This window comes from Oncorhynchus masou, unplaced genomic scaffold (genome assembly GCF_036934945.1).
Source record: "Oncorhynchus masou masou isolate Uvic2021 unplaced genomic scaffold, UVic_Omas_1.1 unplaced_scaffold_6065, whole genome shotgun sequence".
Classification (NCBI taxonomy): domain Eukaryota; kingdom Metazoa; phylum Chordata; class Actinopteri; order Salmoniformes; family Salmonidae; genus Oncorhynchus; species Oncorhynchus masou.
The window spans coordinates 1,819-19,256 of NW_027016871.1; the positions used below are offsets into that span (position 1 = coordinate 1,819).

At 44.4% G+C, this 17,438-nt stretch overlaps 1 protein-coding gene across 1 annotated transcript; it reads left to right on the plus strand.

Moving 5' to 3' along the window:
- Positions 1-1,231: 1,231 nt before the first annotated feature.
- On the plus strand, positions 1,232-14,950 carry LOC135539295 (noelin-3-like; the record flags this gene model as incomplete). Its single annotated transcript, XM_064965120.1, has 4 exons — positions 1,232-1,343; positions 8,789-8,944; positions 11,874-12,093; positions 14,844-14,950. Coding segments are annotated over exons 2-4 (474 nt in total), but the record flags the coding sequence as incomplete, so codon positions are not given.
- Positions 14,951-17,438: the final 2,488 nt, after the last annotated feature.

Consider the following 17,438-nt stretch of genomic DNA (forward strand, 5'->3'; position numbering starts at 1 on the left):
TTTGTCTTCTTTGTCTTCCTCCATGCATCCGCCCTCTCCCTGCCACCCTTCTCCCTCCACGAACCCATCTTCCTTGTTCCATTTCCAAAATGAGTCTTTCTGAGCTCTACCTATATATACTGTAATATGTGTGTGTGTTCACTAACAAGTCTAAAACAAGACACCTGCTTAGCCTTTCAGCTGAAATTGCAATCAGCAGTGTTTGAAAGGCACAAGGCTGAAATCTATTCCGTTTTGAATGTGTGGTTCACAGTTTTGACAGCAGTGTGTTAGCATTTGAACAAAGTGCTGTAAATCCACAGTGTTGTGCAGGTTGTGGTTAAAGTCATGGGATAAGTGTGTAGAGTTTTGAAAACTGTGTTCAAGCAATGAAAAACGAACTAGAGTTTGGTCCACATGAACTGCTGCTGTGCAGACTGTAGTTAGAGTTTTGCACATGTGACTCCAGTTGTGTCCACTGTCGTTTAGCAATCGAAAAAAACTGTAATGATGCTCAGTGGGATGTTAAAAGTTTCTGATATTTTTTTATAACCCAACCCTGATCTGTACTTCTCTACAACTTTGTCCCTGACATGTTTGGAGAGCTCTTTGGTCTTCATGGTGCCCCTTGCTTAGTGGTGTTGCAGACTCTGGGGCCTTCCAGAACAGGTGTGCAGTATATATACTGAGATAATGTGACAGATCATGTGACACTTAGATTGCACACAGGTGGACTTTATTTAACTAATTATGTGACTTCTGAAGGTGATTGGTTGCACCAGGTCTTATTTAGGGGCTTCATAGTAAAGGGGGTGAATACATACACACACCACTTTTCAGGTTTGTATTTTTTGAATATTTTGAAACAAGCACATTTTTTTCATTTCACTTCACCAGTTTAGACTATTTTATGTCTGTCCATTGCATGAAAACCAAATAAAATTATATTTAAATTACAGGTTGTAATGCAACAAAATAGGAAAAACACCAAAGGGACATGAATACTTTTGCAAGGCACGGTATACTATCACTTTCTATCACTAGCTATATGATTATCTAGCTACCAGCTCACACTGAAAAATGTTGTCTGTCATCCAACGTCATTTATCCAGATTACTGATTCCCTTCACTGATATTTTCTTGTTTGTGTGTGTGTGTGTGTGTGTGTGTGTGTGTGTGTGTGTGTGTGTGTGTGTGTGTGTGTGTGTGTGTGTGTATAGACCATCGGGCCTAAGGAGGGCTGGCAGGTGTACAGCTCAGCTCAGGATACTGACGGGCGGTGTATCTGCACGGTGGTGGCTCCTGAACAGAACCTCTGCTCCAGAGACGCCAAGGGAAGACAGCTCCGCCAGCTACTGGAGAAGGTCACACACAAAGCAATACAGACACATACAGTACATACTCTCTCTATCAGGGCCGGCTCCAGGGCCCTGTGTCTGCTAGGGGGCCCCCAACCCCCCAAATGAAATAAGTATATACTGTATTTTCATTTTTGTAACTCAGTCAGGGTCTCAATTTACTGTTGAGCGTTAGGTGCAATTTCAACATTTTGGTGTGCGTCAGCAGTTCTTCCCTGATAGTCAGTCAGTTAGCCCCCATGTCAGCTCAGGCAGATCACACGAGATTGACTTCGGAATTGGTCTGTCCAGCCACTAGTGGCAACAGTGTGTGCTCTTACCATCAAGTACAGTAGGCTTGGGTTTTGATAGTGTCTTGTAGACTGGAAAAATGGGTGTAATTCCATTCAAAGGTAATCCCATGACTCAAATAGAAAAACATTTGATTTGTCAATTGTGCCAAATACAACGCCTTAATGTGAAATCCTTACTTACTTACTTGCAAGCCCTTAACCAACAATTCAGAAAAACTATTTTGAGTAAAATATTTTAAGTAAGAAAATATTTGGTAAATATTTTTTTTCCATTTTTTTTTTACAAAAAGCAAGAAATAAAAGTTACACAATCAATGAACAACAATGAGGCTATATACATGTACAGGGGGGTTTGGTACCGTGTCAATGTGCATAGATAATAAACAGCGAGTAGCAGCAATGCAAAAAAGGGGGGTCAATGAAAATTGTCCGGGTAGCCATTTGATTAACTTTTTAGCAGTTTAATAATGGCTTTGGGGTAGAAGCTGTTAACCTCTTACACTTATGGTGGCGCTATTTCATTTTTGGAAGAAAAACGTTCCCGTTTTAAACAAGATATTTTGTCACAAAAAGATGCTCGACTATGCATATAATTGCTACTGTTCGAAAGAAAACACTCTGACGTGTCCAGAAATACAAATATCTTCTCTGTGCGTGCCCTTTAACGTGAGCTTCAGGCAAAACCAAGATGACTTGGCATCCAGGAAATGACAAGGATTTTGAGGCTCTGTCTTTCATGATCTCCTTATATGGCTGTGAACGCAAGAGGAATGAGTCTGCCCTTTCTGTCGTTTCCCCAAGGTGTCTGCAGCATTGTGACGTATTTGTAGGCAGATCGTTGGAAGATTGACCATAAGAGACCACATTTACCACGTGTCCGCCCGGTGTCCTGCGCCGAAATTGGTGCTCAAAAGTCACCTGCCAGTATTTTTCCATGGGGCACAGAGAGAGAAGCAAGCTTCCAAGAACTGCATGTCAATGAAGAGATATGTGAAAAAACACCTTGAGGATTGATTCCAAACAACGTTTGCCATGTTTCGGTCGATATTATGTAGTTAATCCGGAAAAAGTTTCACGTTGTAGGTGACTGCATTTTCGGTTCGTTTCGGTAGCCAGGCGCAATGTAGAAAACGGAACGATTTCTCCTACACACAGACGCTTTCAGGAAACACTGCGCATTTGGTATGTGGCTGGGAGTCTCCTCATTGAAAACATCAGAAGCTCTTCAAAGGTAAATGATTTTATTTATTTGGTTATCTGGCTTTTGTGAAAATGTTGCGTGCTACATGCTACACAAAATGCTATGCTAGCTTTGCATACTCTTACACAAATTAGTCAATTTCTATGGTTCAAAAGCATATTTTGAAAATCTGAGATGACAGTGTTGTTAAGAAAAGGCTAAGCTTGAGAGCAAACGCATTATTTTAATTTTATTTGCGATTTTCAGAAATCGTTAACGTTGCGTTATGCTAATGAGCCTGAAGCTTAGTCACAATCCCGGATCCGGGATGGGGAGTTTCAAGAGGTTAACGAGCATTTTGGACCTATAATTGGTGCTCTGGTACCACTTGCCGTGCGGTACCGCCTGGAATAGAGAGTTCCTTGATGGCAGGAAGCTTGTGCCGAGTGATGTACTGGGCCATACGTACTACCCTCGGATGCCGAGCAGTTCCCATACCAAGTGGCGATGCAACCAGTCAAGATGCTCTCGATGGTGCAGCTGTAGAACTTTTGAGTATCTGAGGATCTTTTTGAGGATCCATGCCAAATCTTTTTAGTCTCCTGAGGGGGAATAGGCATTGACATGCCCTCGCCACGACTCTGTTGGTGTGTTTGGCCCATGATGGTGTGTTAGTGATGTGGAAGCCAATGAACTTGAAGCTCTCGACCCACTACACTACAGCCCGCTCGATGTTAATGGGGGCGTTCTCCTGTAGTCCCCGATGAGCTCTTTTGTCTTGATTACATTGAGAGAGAGGTTGTTGTCCTGGTTCCACACTGACAGGTCTCTGAACTCCTCCCTGTAGGCTGTCTCATCGTTGTCGGAAATCATGCCTACCACCGTTCTGTCATTGGCAAAACTTAATGATGGTGTTGAAGTCATTTGTGGGTGAACAGGGAGAACTGGAGGGGACTAAGCACACATCCCTGAGGAGCCCCCGTGTTGAGGATCAACGTGGCAGATGTGTTGTTGCCTACCCTTACCACCTGGTGGCGGCCCGTCAGGAAGTCCAGGATCCAGTTGCAAAGGGAGGTGTTTAGTACCAGGGTCCTTAGCTTAGTGATGAGCTGTAGTAGTCAAAGATCAGCATTCTTACGTAGGTGTTCCTTTTGACCAGGTGGGAAAGGACAGTGTGGAGTGCAATCGAGATGGGGCAGTATGCGAATTGTAGTGAGTCTAGGGTTTCTGGGATGATGGTGTTGATGTGAGCCATGACCAGACTTTCAAAGCATTTCATGGATCTAGATGTGAGTGCCTTGGGACGTTAGTCATTTAGGCAGGTTTTCTTGGCGCACAGGGACTGTGGTGGCTTTCTTGAAACATGTATATTTTACAGAGTCGGTCAGGGAGAGGTTGACATGTCAGTGAAGACACTTGCCAGTTGGTCAGCGCATGCTCAGAGTACACGTCCTGGTAATCCGTCTGGACCTGCGGCCTTGTGAGTGTTGACCTGTTTAAAGGTCTTACTCACATTGGCTATGACGAGCGTGATCACACAGTCGTCCGGAATAGCTGGTGCTCTCATGCATGTTTCAGTGTTGTTTGCCTCAAAGAGAGCATAGAAGGTATTTAGTTAATCTGGTAGGCTCTGGGCAGCTCAGGGCTGGGTTTCCCTGTGTAATCAACTCAACAACTACCACAGAATCAAGACAATACCTACCATAGAATCAACACAACATCTACCATTGAATCAAATCAAATCAAATCAAATTCATTTATATAGCCCTTCGTACATCAGCTGATATCTCAAAGTGCTGTACAGAAACCCAGCCTAAAACCACAAACAGCAAGCAATGCAGGTGTAGAAGCACGGTGGTTAGGAAAAACTCCCTAGAAAGGCCAAAACCTAGGAAGAAACCTAGAGAGGAACCAGGCTATGTGGGGTGGCCAGTCCTCTTCTGGCTGTGCCGGGTAGAGATTATAACAGAACATGGCCAAGATGTTCAAATGTTCATAAATGACCAGCATGGTCGAATAATAATAAGGCAGAACAGTTGAAACTGGAGCAGCAGCACGGCCAGGTGGACTGGGGACAGCAAGGAGTCATCATGTCAGGTAGTCCTGGGGCATGGTCCTAGGGCTCAGGTCCTCCGAGAGAGCGAAGGAGAGAATTAGAGAACGCACACTTAGATTCTCACAGGACAACGAATTGGACAGGAGAAGTACTCCAGATATAACAAACTGACCCCAGCCCCCCGACACATAAACTACTGCAGCATAAATACTGGAGGCTGAGACAGGAGGGGTTAGGAGACACTGTGGCCCCATCCGAGGACACCCCCGGACAGGGCCAAACAGGAAGGATATAACCCCACCCACTTTGCCAAAGCACAGCCCCCACACCACTAGAGGGATATCTTCAACCACCAACTTACCATCCTGAGACAAAGCTGAGTATAGCCCGCAAAGATCTCCGCCATGGCACAACCCAAGGGGGGGGGCGCCAATCCAGACAGGATGACCACATCAGTGAATCAACCCACTCAGGTGACACACCCCTTCCAGGGACGGCATGAGAGAGCCCCAGTAAGCCAGTGACTCAGCCCCTGTATTAGGGTTAGAGGCAGAGAATCCCAGTGGAAAGAGGGGAACCAGCCAGGCAGAGACAGCAAGGGGGGTTCGTTGCTCCAGAGCCTTTCCGTTCACCTTCCCACTCCTGGGCCAGACTACACTCAATCATATGACCCACTGAAGAGATGAGTCTTCAGTAAAGACTTAAAGGTCGAGACCGAGTTTGCGTCTCTGACATGGGTAGGAAGACCGTTCCATAAAAATGGAGCTCTATAGGAGAAAGCCCTGCCTCCATCTGTTTGCTTAGAAATTCTAGGGACAATTAGGAGGCCTGCGTCTTGTGACCGTAGCGTACGTGTAGGTATGTACGGCAGGACCAAATCAGAGAGATAGGTAGGAGCAAGCCCATGTAATGCTTTGTAGGTTAGCAGTAAAACCTTGAAATCAGCCCTTGCTTTGACAGGAAGCCAGTGTAGGGAGGCTAGCACTGGAGTAATATGATAAAAAATGTTGGTTCTAGTCAGGATTCTAGCAGCCGTATTTAGCACTAACTGAAGTTTATTTAGTGCTTTATCCGGGTAGCCGGAAAGTAGAGCATTGCAGTAGCCTAACCTAGAAGTGACAAAAGCATGGATTAATTTTTCTGCATCATTTTTGGACAGAAAGTTTCTGATTTTTGCAATGTTACGTAGATAGAAAAAAGCCGTCCTTGAAATGGTCTTGATATGTTCTTCAAAAGAGAGATCAGGGTCCAGAGTAACGCCGAGGTCCTTCACAGTTTTATTTGAGACGACTGTACAACCATTAAGATGAATTGTCAGATTCAACAGAAGATCTCTTTGTTTCTTGGGACCTAGAACAAGCATCTCTGTTTTGTCCGAGTTTAAAAGTAGAAAGTTTGCAGCCATCCACTTCCTTATGTCTGAAACACATGCTTCTAGCAAGGGCAATTTTGGGGCTTCACCATGTTTAATTGAAATGTACAGCTGTGTGTCATCCGCATAGCAGTGAAAGTTAACATTATGTTTTCGAATAACATCCCCAAGAGGTAAAATATATAGTGAAAACAATAGTGGTCCTAAAACGGAACCTTGAGGAACACCGAAATTTACAGTTGATTTGTCAGAGGACAAACCATTCACAGAGACAAACTGATATCTTTCCGACAGATAAGATCTAAACCAGGCCAGAACTTGTCCGTGTAGACCAATTTGGGTTTCCAATCTCTCCAAAAGAATGTGGTGATCGATGGTATCAAAAGCAGCACTAAGGTCTAGGAGCACGAGGACAGATGCAGAGCCTCGGTCCGATGCCATTAAAATGTCCTTTACCACCTTCACAAGTGCCGTCTCAGTGCTATGATGCGGTCTAAAACCAGACTGAAGCATTTCGTATACATTGTTTGTCTTCAGGAAGGCAGTGAGTTGCTGCACAACAGCCTTTTCTAAGATTTTTGAGAGGAATGGAAGATTCGATATAGGCCGATAGTTTTTATATTTTCTGGGTCAAGGTTTGGCTTTTTCAAGAGAGGCTTTATTACTGCCACTTTTAGTGAGTTTGGTACACATCCGGTGGATAGAGAGCCATTTATTATGTTTAACATAGGAGGGCCAAGCACAGGAAGCAGCTCTTTCAGTAGTTTAGTTGGAATATAGGGTCCAGTATGCAGCTTGAAGGTTTAGAGGCCATGATTATTTTCATTGTTGTGTCAAGAGATATAGTACTAAAACACTTGAGCGTCTCTCTTGATCCTAGGTCCAGGCAGAGTTGTGCAGACTCAGGACAACTGAGCTTTGAAGGAATACGCAGATTTAAAGAGGAGTCTGTAATTTGCTTTCTAATAATCACAATTTTTTCCTCAAAGAAGTTCATGAATTTATCACTGCTAAAGTGAAAGTCATCCTCTCTTGGGGAATGCTGCTTTTTAGTTAGCTTTGGACAGTATCAAAAAGGAATTTCGGATTGTTCTTATTTTCCTCAATTAAATTAGAAAAATAGGATGATCGAGCAGCAGTAAGGGCTCTTCGGTACTGCACGGTACTGTCTTTCCAAGCTAGACGCAAGACTTCCAGTTTGGTGTGGCGCCATTTCCGTTCCAATTTTCTGGAAGCTTGCTTCAGAGCTCAGGTATTTTCTGTGTACCAGGGAGCTAGTTTCTTATGAGAAATGTTTTTAGGTTTTAGGGGTGCAACTGCATCTAGGGTATTGCGCAAGGTTAAATTGAGTTCCTCAGTTAGGTGGTTAACTGATTTTTGTCCTCTGGCATCATTGGGTAGACAGAGGGAATCTGGAAGGACATCAAGGTATCTTTGTGTTGTCTGTGAATTTATAGCACGACTTTTGATGTTCCTTGGTTGGGGTCTGAGCAGATTATTTGTTGCAATGGCAAACGTAATAAAATGGTGGTCCGATAGTCCAGGATTATGAGGAAAAACATTAAGATCCACAACATTTATTCCATGGGACAAAACTAGGTCCAGCGTATGACTGTGACAGTGAGTGGGTCCAGAGACATGTTGGACAAAACCCACTGAGTCGATGATGGCTCCGAAAGCCTTTTGGAGTGGGTCTGTGGACTTTTCCATGTGAATATTAAAGTCACCAAAGATTAGAATGTTATCTGCTATGACTACAAGGTCCGATAGGAATTCAGGGAACTCAGTGAGGAACGCTGTATATGGCCCAGGAGGCCTGTAAACAGTAGCTATAAAAAGTGATTGAGTAGGCTGCATAGATTTCATGACTAGAAGCTCAAAAGACGAAAACGTCATTTTTTTTTGTAAATTGAAATTTGCTATCGTAAATGTTAGCAACACCTCCGCCTTTGCGGGATGCACGGGGGATATGGTCACTAGTGTAGCCAGGAGGTGAGGCCTCATTTAACACAGTAAATTCATCAGGCTTAAGCCATGTTTCAGTCAAGACAATCAAGACAGCACCTACCATAGAATCAACACAACACCTACCATAGAATCAAGACAGCACCTACCATAGAATCAACACAACACCTACCATAGAATCAACACAACACCTCCCATAGAATCAACACAACACCTATCATATAATCAAGACAACACATACCATAGAATGAAGACAACACATACTATAGAATCAACACAACACCTACCATAGAATCAACACAACACCTACCATAGAATCAACACAACACCTATCATAGAATCAAGACAACACATACCATAGAATCAAGACAACACCTAACATAGAATCAAGACAACACCTACCACAGAATGAAGACAACACCTACCATAGAATGAAGACAACACCTACCATAGAATCAACACAACACCTACCATAGAATCAACACAACACCTACCATATAATCAACACAACACCTACCATATTGAATGTGCTTCTGTTTGCTGTAGTCCAGAACATATTGGAGGCAGTTGTATTCTCTGGTCCAGGTGCAGAACATGTCCCAGTCCATTGAGGTGTTGAACCTGAGGACCCAGAGGGACTTCCAGTACGTCATGAAGATGGAGAATCAGATGAAAGGGCTCCAGACCACGCTCAGACAGATAGAAGACGACAGGAAGACCATTATAACCAGGAACTTCCAGGTACAGAACATTACAGCACCTAGTATACATTAAAGTACAGAACATTACACCACTAGGATACATTCAAGTACAGAACATTACAGCACTACTATACATTAAAGTACAGAACATTACACCACTAGGATACATTAAAGTACAGAACATTACACCACTAGGATACATTCAAGTACAGAACATTACACCACTAGGATACATTAAAGTACAGAACATTACACCACTAGGATACATTAAAGTACAGAACATTACACCACTAGGATACATTCAAGTACAGAACATTACAGCACTACTATACATTAAAGTACAGAACATTACACCACTAGGATACATTAAAGTACAGAACATTACACCACTAGGATACATTAAAGTACAGAACATTACACCACTAGGATACATTCAAGTACAGAACATTGTTTATAAATAGGCCCAGGTGATTTTCTTGACCACGTCACCTGAGCAGACAGGCCTCCTCTTCTTCTACAATTATGGCCTCTTCTCTTCTCTCTTCTATTCTACCTTTATGTTCTCTTCTCTCTTCTATTCTACCTTTATGGCCTCTTCTCTTCACTCTTCTCCTTCTACCATTATTTCCTCTTCTCTTCTATCATTAAGGCGTAGTCTCTTTTCTCTCTCATCTACCATTATGGCCTCTTCTCTTTTCTCTTCTCCTTCTACATTATGGCCTCTTCTCTTCTACATCATGGCCTCTTCTCTTCTACATTATGGCCAAGTCTCTTTTCTCTTCTGTCATTATGGCCGCTTTCCTTCACTCTTCTCCTTATACCATTATGACCTCTTCTATCGTCTCCTTCTACCATTATGGACACTTCTCTTATACCATTATGGCCTCTTCTACCATTATGGCCTCTTTCTCTTCTACCATTATGGCACATTCTCTTCTACCATTATGGCCTCTTCTCTTCTCTCCTCCCCTTCTACCATTATGGCCTCTTCTCTTCTCTCCTCCCCTTCTACCATTATGACCTCTTCTCTCCTCTCCTTCTACCATTATGGCCTCTTCTATCGCCTCCTTCTACCATTATGGATACTTCTCTTATACCATTATGGCTCTTCTCTCTTCGCCCATTATGGCACATTCTCTTCTACCATTATGGCCTCTTCTCTTCTCTCCTCCCCTTCTACCATTATGACCTCTTCTCTCCTCTCCTTCTACCATTATGGCCTCTTCTACCATTATGGCCTCTTCTCTTCTACCATTATGGCCTCTTCTCTTCTACCATTATGGCCTCTTCTCTTCTCTCCTCCCATTCTACCATTATGGCCTCTTTTCTTCTCTCCTCCCCTTCTACCATTATGGCCTCTTCTCTTCTCTCCTCTCTTCTACCATGATTGCCTCTTCTCTTCTACCATTATGGTCTCTTCTTCTCCACTTCTGCCATTATGGCCTCTACTTTTCTACCATTATGGCCTCTTCACTCTTCACTCTTCTCTTCTACCATTATGGCCTCTTCTCTCCTCTCCTTCTACTGTCATTATAGCCTCTTCTCTCGTCTCTTCTACCATTATGGACTCTTCTACCATTATTGCCTCTTCTCTTCTACCATTATGGCCTCTTCTCTTCTACCATTATGGCCAAGTCTCTCTTCTCCTCTCTTCTACCATTATGACCACTTCTCTTCTACCATTATGGCATCTTCTCTCTTCTACCATTATGGCCTCTTCTCTTCTACCATTATGGCCAAGTCTCTTTTCTCTTCTCTTCTACCATTGTGGACTCTTCTCTCTTCTCTTCTCTTCTACCATTATGACCACTTCTCTTCTACCAATATGACCTCTTCTTTCTTCTACCATTATGGCCTCTTCTCTTCTACCATTGTGGCCTCTTCTCTCCTCTCCTTCTACCATTATGGCCTCTTCTATTCTACCATTATGGCCTCTTCTACCATTATGACCTAGTCTCTTCTCTCCTCTCCTTCTACCATTATGGCCTCTTGTCTTCTACCATTATGGCCTCTTCTCCTCTACCATTATGGCCTCTTTTCTTCTACCATTATGGCCAAGTCTATCTTCTCATCTCTTTTACCATTATGGACTCTTCTCTCATCTCTTCTAACATTATTGCCTCTTATCTCTTCTCTTCTGCCATTATGGCTTCCTCTTCTACCTTTATGGACTTCTCTTCTCTCTTATCTTCTTCCATTATGGCTTCCTCTCTTCCATTCTACCATTATGTCCTCTTCTCTCTTATCTTCTACCATTATGGACTTCTCTTCTCTCTTCTCTTCTTCCATTATGTCCTCTTCTCTCTTATCTTATACCATTATGGACTTCTCTTTCTCTTCCATTCTTCCATTATGTCCTCTCTCTCTTATCTTTTACCATTATGGCCTCTTCTCTTCCATTCTACCATTATGTCTGCCTCTGTCACTAACACTGTCACTGTGCCTGTTTCCGGTCATGGTCACTGTCTCTGTGCCTTTCTCTGTCCTTGTTACTGTCTCTGTCTCTTTTACTGTCTCTGTCTTTATGCCTCTCTCTGTCTCTGTTACGTTGTGTCTGTCTCTGTGCATGTCTTTGTCTCATGCCTATGTCTGTCTGTGGGCCTGTCTCTGTCTGTGTGCCTGTCTCTGTCTCTGTGCCCGCCTTTGTGCCCGTCTCTCTCTCTGTGCCCGCCTCTGTGCCTGTCTCTGTCTCTGTGCCTGTTTCTGTGTCTGTCTCTGTGTCTGTGTCTGTCTCTGTCTCTGTGCCCATCTCTGTGCCCGTCTCTGTGTCTGTCTCTGTGCCTGTCTCTGTCTCTGTGCCTGTTTCTGTCTCTGTGCCTGTTTCTGTGTCTGTCTCTGTCTCTGTGCCCGACTCTGTGGCTGTCTCTGTGCCTGTCTCTGTGTCTGTCTCTGTGCCTGTATCTGTGCCTCTCTCTGTTTCTGTCTTTGTGTATGTCTATGTCTCTGTGTCCATCTGTTGTCTGCTTCAGGAGCTGAAGAACAAGATGGATGAGCTGCAGCCTCTGATCCCTGTGTTGGAGCAGTACAAGACAGACGCCCAGCTCATCTCCTCCTTTAAAGAGGAGATCAGGAACCTGTCTATGGTGCTCACAGCTATTCAGGAGGAGATGGGGGCATACGACTATGACGAGCTCTACCAGAGGGTCCTCAGACTGGACAGCAGGCTGCACAACTGCATGGGCAAACTCAGTGAGTAGAACCAGATCAATATCCACCTCGTGGGCAAACTTAGTGAGTAGAACCAGATCAATATCCACCTCGTGGGCAAACTTAGTGAGTAGAACCAGATCAATATCGACTGCGTGGGCAAAACCCAGTGAGTAGAACCAGATCAATATCGACTGCGTGGGCATAACCCAGTAAGTAGAACCAGATCAATATCGACTGCATGGGCATAACCCAGTGAGTAGAACCAGATCAATATCCACCTCGTGGGCATAACCCAGTGAGTAGAACCAGATCAATATCGACTGCGTGGGCATAACCCAGTAAGTAGAACCAGATCAATATCGACTGCGTGGGCAAAACCCAGTGAGTAGAACCAGATCAATATCGACTGCGTGGGCATAACCCAGTAAGTAGAACCAGATCAATATCGACTGCGTGGGCAAAACCCAGTGAGTAGAACCAGATCAATATTGACTGCGTGGGCATAACCCAGTAAGTAGAACCAGATCAATATCGACTGCGTGGACATAACCCAGTGAGTAGAACCAGATCAATATCGACTGCGTGGGCATAACCCAGTAAGTAGAACCAGATCAATATTGACTGCGTGGTCATAACCCAGTGAGTAGAACCAGATCAATATTGACTGCGTGGGCATAACCCAGTGAGTAGAACCAGATCAATATCCACCTCGTGGTCAAAACCCAGTGAGTAGAACCAGATCAATATCCACCTCGTGGGCAAAACCCAGTGAGTAGAACCAGATCAATATCGACTGCGTGGGCAAAACCCAGTGAGTAGAACCAGATCAATATCGACTGCGTGGGTATAACCCAGTGAGTAGAACCAGAACAATATCGACTGCGTGGGCAAAACCCAGTGAGTAATCAGATCAATATCGACTGCGTGGGCTAAACCCAGTGAGTAGAACCAGATCAATATCGACTGCGTGGGCAATACCCAGTGAGAGGAACCAGATCAATATCGACTGCATGGGCAAAACCCAGTGAGTAGAACCAGATCAATATCCACCTCGTGGGTAAAACCCAGTGAGTAGAACCAGATCAATATCCACCTCGTGGGCAAAACCCAGTGAGTAGAACCAGATCAATATCCACCTCGTGGGCATAACCCAGTGAGTAGAACCAGATCAATATCGACTGCGTGGGCAAAACCCAGTGAGTAGAACCAGATCAATATCGACCGCGTGGGCAAAACCCAGTGAGTAGAACCAGATCAATATCGACTGCGTGGGCATAACCCGGTGAGTAGAACCAGATCAATATCGACTGCGTGGGCATAACACAGTGAGTAGAACCAGATCAATATCGACTGTGTGGACATAACCCAGTGAGTAGAACCAGATCAATATCGACTGCGTGGGCATAACCCGGTGAGTAGAACCAGATCAATATCGACTGCGTGGGCATAACCCAGTGAGTAGAACCAGATCAATATCGACTGCGTGGGCAAAACCCAGTGAGTAGAACCAGATCAATTTCCACCTCGTGGGCAAAACCCAGTGAGTAGAACCAGATCAATATCGACTGCGTGGACATAACCCAGTGAGTAGAACCAGATCAATATCGACTGCATGGGCATAACCCAGTGAGTAGAACCAGATCAATATCGACTGCGTGGGCATAACCCAGTGAGTAGAACCAGATCAATATCGACTGCGTGGGCATAACCCGGTGAGGAGAACCAGATCAATATCGACTACGTGGGCATAACCCAGTGAGTAGAACCAGATCAATATCGACTGCGTGGGCAAAACCCAGTGAGTAGAACCAGATCAATATCGACTGCGTGGGCAAAACCCAGTGAGTAGAACCAGATCAATATCGACTGCGTGGGCATAACCCAGTGAGTAGAACCAGAACAATATTGACTGTGTGGGCAAAACCCAGTGAGTTATCAGATCAATATCGACTGCGTGGGCTAAACCCAGTGAGTAGAACCAGATCAATATCGACTGCGTGGGCAATACCCAGTGAGTAGAACCAGATCAATATCGACTGCGTGGGCAAAACCCAGTGAGTAGAACCAGATCAATATCCACCTCGTGGGCAAAACCCAGTGAGTAGAACCAGATCAATATCGACTGCGTGGGCAAAACCCAGTGAGTAGAACCAGATCAATATCCACCTCGTGGGCAAAACCTTGTGAGTAGAACCAGAGCAATATCCACCTCGTGGGCATAACCCAGTGAGTAGAACCAGATCAATATCGACTGAGTGGGCAAAACCCAGTGAGTAGAACCAGATCAATATCGACCGCGTGTGCAAAACCCAGTGAGTAGAACCAGATCAATATCCACCTCGTGGGCAAAACCCAGTGAGTAGAACCAGATCAATATCGACTGCGTGGGCAAAACCCAGTGAGTAGAACCAGATCAATATCGACCGCGTGGGCATAACCCATTGAGTAGAACCAGATCAATATCCACCTCGTGGGCAAAACCCAGTAATTAATCAGTTGTAAATGCTCATATAAAACTCTGCGATACCACGTGGGAGACCACAAAGCAGTATTTGCCAAACAGCTTGCACATGCAGTCAATACCTATGGCCAATTAATTGAGTCCGGTATGACCGTCTGAGTTCGAGAGCTTTAGTGTGTGCTTGTCTCCGCCAAGCCTGGTTTTAAGAAGTACAGCGTTGTTCTGTAAAACTTTCACAGTGGCGCAGGCATGACATTGTCTTGAGAAATGTAGTATGAAGTGGAGGAAAAAACAGTATGTCTAATCGCTGCATTTCTTCATTTAACAGCATGTGGGAAATTAATGAAAATCACTGGACCTGTAACAATAAAGACATCTGGCACCCGGTTTGGAGCATGGATGACTGACCCACAGGCCTCTCATAGGAACAACAGGGTGAGTTATGGGAGGTGGGAGGTGACAGGTCTGTCTGCGGGTGTGTCTCACTCTGGGTGTTAAACAACATCTCTGTTTTGTTTCCGGACTACTAAGGAAGGATTTATAACAATAATCAAAGACTGTCATTACCTAATATCATGGGGTTGGTTTTCTTCTAGGGGTTTCTGAGAATATTCAATAGCTTTTTTGATGCAGAGGCTCATTTATTTGGATTAATAAGGCCTTGTGAAGTGGTTTAGGTATTAGATTTATAATGCTTTGTGAAGTGGTTCGGGTATTAGATTTATAATGCTTTGTGAAGTGGTTCGGGTATTAGATTTATAATGCTTTGTGAAGTGGTTCGGGTATTAGATTTATAATGCCTTGGGGAGTCGTTCAGGTATTAGATTTATAATGCTTTGGGGAGTCGTTCAGGTATTAGATTTATAATGCCTTGGGAAGTCATTCAGGTATTAGATTTATAATGCCTTGGGGAGTCGTTCAGGTATTAGATTTATGATGCCTTGTGAAGTGGTTCAGGTATTAGATTTATAATGCCTTGGGGAGTCGTTCAGGTATTAGATTTATAATGCCTTGTGAAGTGGTTCAGGAATTTGATTTATAATGCCTTGGGGAGTCGTTCAGGTATTAGATTTATAATGCCTTGTGAAGTGGTTCAGGTATTAGATTTATAATGCCTTGGGGAGTCGTTCAGGTATTAGATTTATAATGCCTTGGGGAGTCGTTCAGGTATTAGATTTATAATGCCTTGGGAAGTCGTTCAGGTATTAGATTTATAATGCCTTGTGAAGTGGTTCAGGTATTAGATTTATAATGCCTTGGGGAGTGGTTCAGGTATTAGATTTATAATGCCTTGTGAAGTGGTTCAGGTATTAGATTTATAATGCCTTGTGAAGTGGTTCAGGTATTAGATTTATAATGCCTTGGGGAGTCGTTCAGGTAGTAGATTTATAATGCCTTGGGGAGTCGTTCAGGTATTAGATTTATAATGCCTTGGGGAGTCGTTCAGGTATTAGATTTATAATGCCTTGGGGAGTCGTTCAGGTATTAGATTTATAATGCCTTGGGGAGTCGTTCAGGTATTAGATTTATAATGCCTTGGGGAGTCGTTCAGGTATTAGATTTATAATGCCTTGTGAAGTGGTTCAGGTATTAGATTTATAATGCCTTGTGAAGTGGTTCAGGTATTAGATTTATAATGCCTTGGGGAGTCGTTCAGGTATTAGATTTATAATGCCTTGGGGAGTCGTTCAGGTAGTAGATTTATAATGCCTTGGGGAGTCGTTCAGGTATTAGATTTATAATGCCTTGGGGAGTCGTTCAGGTATTAGATTTATAATGCCTTGGGGAGTCGTTCAGGTATTAGATTTATAATGCCTTGTGAAGTGGTTCAGGTATTAGATTTATAATGACTTGGGAAGTCGTTCGGGTATTAGATTTATAATGACTTGTGAAGTCGTTCGGGTACATTGCCTTGCAAAAGTATTTATCCCCCTTGCCATTTTTCTTATTTTGTTGCATTTCAACCTGTCATTTAAATGTATTTTTATTTGGATTTCATGTAATGGACATACACAAAATAGTCCATATTGGGGAAGTGAAATGAAAAAAATGACTTGTTTAAAAAATACATTTGAAAAGTGGTGTGTGCATGTGTATTCACCCCCTTTGCTATGAAGCCCCTAAATAAGATCTGGTGCAACCAATTACCTTCAGAAGTCACATAAATAGTTAAATAAAGTCCACCTGTGTGCAATCTAAGGTTCACATGATCTCAGTATACTGTATATACACCTATTCTGAAAGGCCCCAGAGTCTGCAACACCACTAAGCAAGGGGCACCACTAAGCAAGTGGCACCACCAAGCAAGGGGCACCACCACGCAAGGGGCACCACCAAGCAAGGGGCACCACCAAGCAAGGGACACCACTAAGCAAGGGGCACCACCAAGCAAGGGGCACCACCAAGCAAGGGGCACCACCAAGCAAGGGGCACCACCAAGCAAGGGGCACCACTAAGCAAGGGGGCACCACCAAGCAAGGGGCACCACCAAGCAAGGGGCACCACCAAGCAAGGGGCACCACCAAGCAAGGGGCACCACCAAGCAAGGGGACACCACCAAGCAAGGGGCACCACAAGCAAGGGGCACCACCAAGCAAGGGGCACCACAAGCAAGGGGCACCACCAAGGGGCACCACCAAGCAAGGGGGCACCACCAAGCAAGGGGCACCACCAAGCAAGGGGCACCACCAAGCAAGGGGCACCACCAAGCAAGGGGCACCACCAAGCAAGGGACACCACTAAGCAAGGGGCACCACTAAGCAAGGGGCACCACCAAGCAAGGGGCACCACCAAGCAAGGGGCACCACTAAGCAAGGGGCACCACCAAGCAAGGGGGGCACCACCAAGCAAGGGGCACCACCAAGCAAGGGACACCACCAAGCAAGGGGCACCACCAAGCAAGGGGCACCACCAAGCAAGGGGC